General features: G+C 40.6%; 1 protein-coding gene across 1 annotated transcript; it reads right to left on the bottom strand.

Moving 5' to 3' along the window:
* Window positions 1–8,737: 8,737 nt before the first annotated feature.
* TCEAL7 (transcription elongation factor A like 7) lies at window positions 8,738–9,040 on the bottom strand. The gene has a single exon (XM_049871375.1). The coding sequence runs from the start codon at window positions 9,038–9,040 to the stop codon at window positions 8,738–8,740; it is 303 nt and encodes a 100-aa protein (XP_049727332.1).
* Between the last annotated feature and the right edge of the window lie 340 nt (window positions 9,041–9,380).

The following is a 9,380-nucleotide window of genomic DNA, read 5'->3' as shown; positions in this document are numbered from 1 at the left end:
CATAGTCTCATGTGTCTACTTGATCCAAGAAGCTCACTCTTGACCAATATCATCTTATTCTTTTTTAAATACTGGACAGTTGTTCTTGGTATAAATGGAACACAGTATTTTTGGTCATTTCTCTGTTGATGACTTAAGTTGTTTCCAATATTTTGACTTTTACAAACAATGTTACAAAAACTATGCTTTCTTGTGCACATGTACATATATCTGTATAGTAACACAAAGTAATGGAAGTGCTGGGTCATATGGCATGCACATACTTTTATTGGTTTGTTTGCTCTTCTTTCTTCCATTTGCAAAAGCTATTGGCTATATTACAGATATTTTCCTATTATTTGTCATGGTATTGCAAATATTTTCTCTCAGGCTATTTTTTGTCTTTGGATCTGTTATATCTCTCCCTTTGTAATTTCTGGGTTTTCCGTCTTGCTTAAGAGAATAATAACCACCACAAGTTTATGCAAATTTTTTCTTACTTACTTTTTTTAAATGATTTTATTCTGTTTTTGGTGAAGGTTTATATAGCACTTTAGGCTCCTATTCAGCAATTTCTACACATATTATTTGGTGATATTGGTTACATTCTTCATAACGTGTGAACATTCTCATTATTTCCGTTCTGGTTGTTCTGTTTACATTAATCTAGTTTCCCTGCCCCCTTACACTCTCATCTTTGTTCTAAAGTAATTACTGACTGTTCGGTCTCATATAGATTTTTTAATGTTGTCTTCTTTTACATAATGACATCGCTGTTTCCCTGTTTTGAGCGTTTTTTATCTCGATTTATTTTTGTGATTTCCCTATCTGAGTTGACATCTGATTGCTCTGTCCAGTGTTCTAGTCTTGGGATGATACCTGATATTATTGATTTTCCTACCAGAGAACTCCCGTTAATATTTCTTGTAGCTTTGGTTTTTACGAATTCCCTAAACTTCTGTTTATCTGGAAATGTCCTAATTTCGCCTTCATATTTGAGAGAGAGTTTTGTTGGGTATATGATTCTTGGCTGGCAATTTTTTCCTTCAATGCTTTATATAAGTCATCCCACTGCCTCCTTGCCTCCATGGTTTCTGCAGAGTAGTCCAAGCTTATTCTTATTGACTCTCCTTTGTAGGTGACTTCTCGTTTATCCTTAGCTGCTCTTAAATTTCTCTCTTTATCTTTGGTTTTGGCAAGTTTGATTATAATATGTCTTGGTGACTTTCTTTTAAGCTCTATCTTATGTGGAGTTTGATGAGCATTCTGGATAGATATCTTCTCATCTTTCACCATATCAGGGAAGTTTTCTGCCACCAAATCTTCAACAATTCTCTCTGTATTTTCTGTTATCCCTCCCTGTTCTAGTACTCCAATCACTCCTAGGTAATTTCTCTTGATAAGATCTCACATGATTCTTAGGGTTTCTTCATTTTTTTAATGCTTTTATCTGACTTTTCTTCAAATATATTGGTGCCAAGTGCTTTATCTTCAATATCACCAATTCTGCCTTCCACTTGCTCAGTTCTGCTCCTCTGACTTTCTACTGAGTTGGTAATTCTGTAATTTTATTGTTAATCTTCTGAATTTCTCATTGCTGTCTCTCTGTGGATTCTTGCAGCTTATTAATTTTTCATTATGTTCTTGAATAACCTTTTTAATTTCTTCAACTGCTCTATCTGTGTGTTCCTTGGCTTGTTCTGCATATTGCCTGACCTCCTTCCTGTTCTCGTTCTTGATGTCTTGAAGAGTTCTGTATATTAATCTTTTGTATTCTGCATCTGGTAATTCCAGGAATACACCTTCATCCAGAAGATCCCTTTATTCTTTGTTTCGAGAGCTTGTTGAATCGATCATTGTCTGCTTCTTTATGTGATTTGATATTGACTGTTGTCTCCAAGCCATCTATACCTTATTGTATTAGTTTTTGTTTGCTTACTGTATCCTAGCTTCTTGCTTTGCTTTGTTTTGATATGCCCAAATAGGTTGCTTGAGTGAGCTAGCTTGATTATTTGCACCTCTGAAGCTCTGATGTCCTGTCACCAAATGGCTAGAGGTGTTATTAGGTATATCAGCCTAGGAGTCCATTAACCCTTCTTGTATGGATTCAGCTCAGGTGTCCAGGTACCTGATCATCAAGTGTGTGGTACAGGCTCTGTCCTACAGTGTAGAGGGGCAGGGGTGATTGGTGTACGTACCAGTATCTGGTGTAGGTACCAGTATCAGGTCACGCTCTGAACAAGGCAGGGAGCTGACAGCCATCCCCCAAGTGTCCGTGAGGAAATCTTGTCCCTGTTCCCTAGAGTGCTCAGGTGGGTGGGTTCTGCAGATGGACCATGGGCACGCAATGCTTTTGATTGTAAGGACTGGGAGGTACCAGTTATCCTGGGAGCCCTGTCACAGGTGGCTGGGTGACCTGAGTGGAGCCACCAGTCCTTAGGCTCCTAATGTGGGTAGCTGAGGACCCTGTTTAATAGACAAAGAAGTGTGAAACATCAAACACCCTCCTCTCCATCACACAGCTGAAACAGTTGCAGTCTGCCAACAAGGGCCTATTCCCTGAAATAGGCCAGCACAGGTCCATGCAGGGGGGAAAGGTATTCAAAGTTTACAGACCATTTATGCCTGGACAGGAGCTGTTTCTGTCCTGAGCTCCCCAGGTTAGTAGAGCTGACAGATTATCTTTTCCCCCAATTGTAAATTTATTCCTTCTCCAAGGCCAGGAGAATGGCTCAGAGCTCTCAGCAGGCCTATCTCAGGTCCAGGGAAAACAACAGCCACCGAAGGCAGCTTGGGGGCTGGGGTCATGATAAAATATATGCAAGTACTTAGCTTTTGCTGAGAGTGCCATTCTTCTCTAGTTCCAGAGGTGTGAATAGCCTGTGTGGCTGTTTCTCCCTGAGGAAACTGTGGCCAAGCACTACCACCAGCCTGCAGCAGTCGCTCCCAGGAATGGTGCCTGAGGATTCCTGGCAATTCAGGTCCGGCAACTCCTCTCTGCTTCTGAACCGTCTCTCCCTCCCTCTGCCACTCAGTCCATTTTCTAACTTTGCTTTTGAAATTCAGGGCTCCTAGCTTGTCATAAATATAATGGTTTCACTTGTTTTTTCTCATCTTTGTTGTAAGAGGGATCACCAGAAGTGTCTGACTACTCTGCCATCTTGGCCCCGCCCCAACAGATGATTTTTTTAAAGGAGCACAGTATTCTTTATTCTGTGAGCCAATCTGTTATTTAGCTAAAAGGTGACCTCAGGTGCTATTTTCAGTTCAAGCTTTAAAGAGTGTCTCAGGGCAATAGTCTCAGGGAGGTGAGTTCTGGAGTCTCAACTGGTCCAGTGAGTCTGGAATTTTAAAGAATTTGAATTCTGTTCCACATTTTTCTCCCATTCTATCAGGATCCATTTATTGTGGCCCTGATCAGAACGTTCAGTAGTGGTAGCGGGGCACCATCTAGTTCTTCTGGTCTCAGGGTAGATAAGGTCATGGTTTGAGTAGACTATTAGCCCTGTAGATTGGTTGCTTCTTTGAGTCTTTGGTTTCCTTCTTTCAGCTTTGTTCCAGAGGAGTAGAGACCAGTAATTGTATCTTAGATGGCTACTTGCAAGCTTTTAAGACCCCAGACACTACTCAATAAACAAGGATGTAGAACATAAACTTTATGAACTACATTGTACCAATTGACTGAGATATCCCACAAGACTATCGTCCTAAGCCTTCAAACCCAGAAAACCAACCCTGTGAGGTGTTTGGTTATGTCTAAGAAGCATCCATAACTGTGTCTCCTCTGTACTTTATCACATACATGCATATACATATGCATATACATGTTGTTGTTGTTGTTGTTAGGTGCCATCGAGTCGGTTCCGACTCATAGCAACCCTATGCACAACAGAACGAAACACTGCCCGGTCCTGCACCATCCTTACAATCGTTATTATGCTTGAGCTCATTGTTGCAGCCACTGTGTCAATCCACTTCATTGAGGGTCTTCCTCTTTTCCACTGACCCTGTACTCTGCCAAGCATGATGTCCTTCTCCAGGGACTCATCCCTCCTAACAACATGTCCAAAGTATGTAAGACACAGGCTCGCCATCCTTGCTTCCAAAGAGCATTCTGGTTGTACTTCTTCCAAGACAGATTTGTCCGTTCTTCTGGCAGTCCATGGTATATTCAATATTCTTCACCAACACCACAATTCAAAGGCATCAATTCTTCTTCAGTCTTCCTTATTCATTGTCCAGCTTTCACATGCGTATGATGCGATTGAAAATACCATGGCTTGGGTCAGGCGCACCTTAGTCTTCAAGGTGACACCTTTGCTCTTCAACACTTTAAAGAGGTCCTTTGCAGCACATTCACCCAGTGCAATGCATCTTTTGATTTCTTGACTGCTGCTTCCATGGGTGTTGATTGTGGATCCAAGTAAAATGAAATCCTTGACAACTTCAATCTTTTCTCCGTTTATCATGACGCTCCTCATTGGTCCAGTTGTGAGGATTTTTGTTTTCTTTATGTTGAGGTGCAATCCATACTGCAGGCTGTGGTCTTTGATCTTCATCAGTAAGTGCTTCAAGTCCTTTTCATTTTCAGCAAGCAAGGTTGTGTCATCTGCATAATGCAGGTTGTTAATGAGTCTTCCTCCGATCTTGATGCCCTGTTCTTCTTCATATAGTCCAGCTTCTTGGATTATTTGCTCAGCATACAGATTGAATAAGTACGGTGAAAGAATACAACCCTGATGCACACCTTTCCTGACTTTAAACCAATCAGTATCCCCTTGTTCTGTCCGAACAACTGCCTCTTGATCCATGTAAAGGTTCCTCATGAGCACAATTAAGTGTTGTGGAATTCCCATTCTTCGCAATGTTTTCCATAGTTTGTTATGATCCACAGAGTCGAATGACTTTGCATAGTCAATAAAACAGAGGTAAACATCCTTATGATATTCTCTGCTTTCAGCCAGGATCCATCTGACATCAGCAATGATATCCTTGGTTCCACATCCTCTTCTGAAACCAGCCTGAATTTCTGGCAGTTCCCTGTCAATATACTGCTGAAGCCACTTTTAAATGATCCTCAGCAGAATTTTGCTTACATGTGATATTAATGATATTGTTCAATAATTTCCACATTCGGTTGGATCACCTTTCTTGGGAATAGGCATAAATATGGATCTCTTCCAGTCAGTTGGCCAGGAAGCTGTCTTCCATATTTCTTGGCATAGATGAGTGAGCACCTCCAGCGCTGCATCTGTTTGTTGAAACATCTCAATTGATATCCCACCAATTCCTGGAGCCTTGTTTTTCACCAATGCCTTCAGAGCAGCTTGGACTTCTTCCTTCAGTACCATTGGTTCCTGATCATATGTATATGCAAATACATATACACACATATATAATCACATATATATATCTATACACATATATGCCCACACACATACATATATGCCCACACACATGTTTTTTGGTTGTTGCTGTTGTTTCAAAATTATGAATTCCATAGCAATTACCAAAAGGTCTTTTTTTCTTTTGTACATCTTAGTGATATCATTTGCCTTTGTCAAGTTGTGTACACTTCACCTTCATTTGGTGTTGCCTTTCCCATCACCAAAAATAACAAGTGTTTACTGCCTAGAGAGTGAGTTCCCCTCTTCCCCGACCCCCTGCCACCCCTGGTAACCACTAATGAACATTAGTTTCTGTATATTTACTTGTTCTTGTCATTTCATAGAAGTGAGAGCATACAATATCTTAATTTTTATTGTAACAGTGTATATTTTTAACATTTTCATCTTTAATTACCCACTGGGCATTTATCTTTATGTATGTGGTGAGTAGGAATGTATGTTCATTTTCCTTTAATTTGATAAGCCCATATTGCTTGATTCTTAGATTAAAAAACAAAAAAACTTTTGCAAATAATGTGAAATTCTTAAATAAACATGCTTATAGCTAAACATTTTTGCACCAACATGAGTATTTCTATAGGGAAAATTTCAAGCAGTAGAATTGTTGGATCATGGAGTGTGGAAAATACACAGCTTTTGGTACTTATTGTTTGTTCTCCATGTAGACTTCTTTGCTAAATGCTCTATACCTTTTTCTAAATTTTCAGGCTACAGCAACTACCATTTTCTTGTTGATTTCTAGGAGCATTTAATTGCAAATTATAAACCATTAGCCTCTTTGATTATAAGGAAACACCCTCTGCAAATCTCAGCTGAAGCAGGGTCTATGGTGGTCGTTAATGAGGCAGTAATGGAGACCATGATCTCATGGGAAGCAAAAAAATAGTGATTCCAAAGCCAAATTAACAGAAAGTCTGATTCAGTGGATTTTTAAGATTACGTGTATGTATGGGGAGATGTATGTCAGAGTTTTGGATTTTAAATAAACATTCCAAATTATTTTAATGCAAGGAGCTGACTTCTTAAGAGACACCAGTTATACGTTTCAATAACTTTACAGGCTGAATTCAGGGGAATAATCCATTTCCTCCTGTATTCCTTTTTGAAAATGAAAGTCATAGTTTTTAAAGAAATAGAGTTACTGTCAATTTTATGAAATCAGAAGTAAAACTGTCCCAAGGACACTAGAATTCTAATTAAGTAAACATTTATTAAGCACCCACTATATATTTTTATATGTTAGGCGGAACCCTGGTGGCACAGTGGTTAAGAGCTATGGCTGCTAACCAAAAGGTCAGCAGTTCGAATCCACCAGCCACTTCTTAGAAACATTATGGGGCAGTTCTACTTTGCCCTATAGGGTCACTGTGAGTTGGAATCAACTCACTGGCAATGGGCTTGGTTTTTAGTTTATATGTTAGGCACTATCCAATCAATAGAAGTATGAGGAAAATGACATAGCCTTTACTTTGAGATTGTAAGAAATATATATCTTACAAGGTATGTAAACACACACACACATATATAATGTCTTACATAGCATTTTTACATATGAATCAGGTTCCCTTTAGATCTGTTCCCTGTATCACTTTGAGTAATTTCCACAAGTTCCCAAGAATCTTCTGAACCAGTTAAGGCAGACCTGCCAGGAGCCTTCATGGAGAGATCCTGTCACAAGAGAAAAGAGTCAAAACCTTAGGCCTATGGCAGCAACTAAGGAAGGAGCCCTGGTGGCTCTATGTTTAAGTGCTTAGGTGCTAACTGAAAGGTCAACAGTTTGAACCCACCAGCCACTCTGCAGGAGAAAGGCCAGATGATCTGCTCCTATACATAAAGATTACAGCCTAGGAAACCCTCTGGGATAGTTCTACTTTGTTGTATAGGGTCACTAGGAGTCTGAATAGACTCGACAGCACACAACAACAACATGGCAACAAATCTGGCTACAGCATGCTGTCACTCAAACTTGAACCCCTGTCCTACTTCCAAAGGGACTCATTACATCTGTGTCATATGGAGCGGTGGTCCTGTGATTAAAAACTGAAAAGGCTATTGTGCCAAGAACTGTAAGACATCAAGGCCCAAGAAACCCTAGAGTAGTGCCCACCTGTGTTAAGTGTGACTATAAAGCAGAAAGAGAAGATTTAGAATTCAGAGTGGGAATTCAACCCAGTGGGGACTCCAGAGAACTCAGTGGAGTTTTGGCATCAGCAGTGGTGGAGGCCAGCAGAGAGCAAAGGACCCAGATGGGGCAGCCCCGCCCAGCAAGCATGGCAGGACCCAGGGGTAGGGCTCAATGGCAGAAGAATGATATGGAATCCCCTACCACCCATTCTACTGGACTCGTTTGTACCTGAGCACAGGTTGAGTCATGCCAGGGCCTTCCCTCAAATCATTGATGGTTCTACAGTGGGTCGGGGTCCTTTATGCACGGCTGAGAAGAAGCGCCCACCAAGCACAGCTTGGAGTTACTTTTTTCTTCCCCATAGCAGCCCTGTGAGGCGACTATTTTCCCCATGAAAAGACTGTCTTAAGTGAGAGTATCTGTAATGATTGCCAGTTTTATTCCTCTAGCTAAGAGATCCAGAGGTAATTTGATGTTTACATTTCTTCTTTTGTAGTTCTGTTACTAAGAGTTTGATTCACTGCCTTTCGGAGGTGATTGACAAGTTCTTTTAATTGTCTTTTTTTCTTTTAGTTTTTTTGTGACAGTAATATACATATGTACATATTCATTTTTTGGAAAATGAGAAGATGCAGATAGGCAAAAAGAAGAAATAAAAAATACAAACCACACAAAGGTTCGCTGTTAACCATTTGATGTATAAAAATTCAGACATTTTCCTTTGCATTATGTCATATAAATGTACAGATATGGTATTATATATATATGTATGTATATTTATACATATACACTGTTTTGCAAATTGTTACTTCCACTTTACAATATGCAGTGAGCATCTTCCCATGCAAATGAATGAAACCTCCTTCTAAATGATTGAGATTGGATGAAAAGATGAGATGTTGATAACAAGAAACCAAAAAAACCAAACCCAGTGCGGTCGAGTTGATTCCGACTCATAGCGACCCTATAGGACAGAGTAGAACTGCCCCGTAGAGTTTCCAAGGAGCGCCAGGTGGATTCGAACTGCTGACCCTTTGGTTCACAGCCTACTTAACCACTACACACCAGGGTTTCCTGATAACAAGAGTCATATGTAAGTCAAAACAATAGAAGGGTTGGAGTAAAATAGTATCAAATATTTAGCACGAAAACGCAGACAAAAAGAAAGCAGTGGTGGCAGTATTAATGACAGGAAATAGTTTAATTCAGGGCATAAAAAAATGCATTAAATGGGATAAGGATGGTCCCGAGCATGCCTATGGTTAAAATGCAGAGCTCTAAATTTCTTTCTGAGACCCCTTATCTCTTCCAAACACCTTTGCATCTCATCTCCTTCTCTTGTCATTTCTTCATCCTTAAAATGCCTATAGTCTATGTCCTCTTTAAATTCCTCGAGAGACTGAAGCAGCCTTTGCCTGAAATTCCCTTCAGTTTGCTGGCGTTCAAATTCTCCATAAGGGCGTTCTTCCTCTCTCTCTGGCACGCTGCACTTGGGCTTTCCTTCATTTTCTTTGCAGGGTTTTTGCATCTTGTCGTTGCTTCCTGCTTAACTCGAGGAAGAAAATATAGAGACGGACTGCTTGGTTTCTTTTTTTGATTCAGGATTGGCAGATTCTATCTGAGGCAAAATACTCTCCTAATCTCCCGCCCCCGCCCCACAGGTCCCACCCTTAAGAGTTGGAGATGCCACCCCTCCCTCCACAGGCTCCTCTCCGCCTCCTTTCCCCTACCCCCTCTGCAACCCACCGCTTCTCCAGCAGAGGAGGCTAATGGCCTTTTCAATGGGCGGGAGCCCAGAAGCTGATGGGGAGGTGGACTGTAAGACCGCAAATTTCAGCCAGCTCTCCCCCTTCCCAACTCCCACATTC

This window comes from Elephas maximus, chromosome X (assembly GCF_024166365.1).
Source record: "Elephas maximus indicus isolate mEleMax1 chromosome X, mEleMax1 primary haplotype, whole genome shotgun sequence".
Taxonomy (NCBI): Eukaryota; Metazoa; Chordata; class Mammalia; order Proboscidea; family Elephantidae; genus Elephas; species Elephas maximus.
This window is presented reverse-complemented; position numbering and strand designations above follow the sequence as displayed.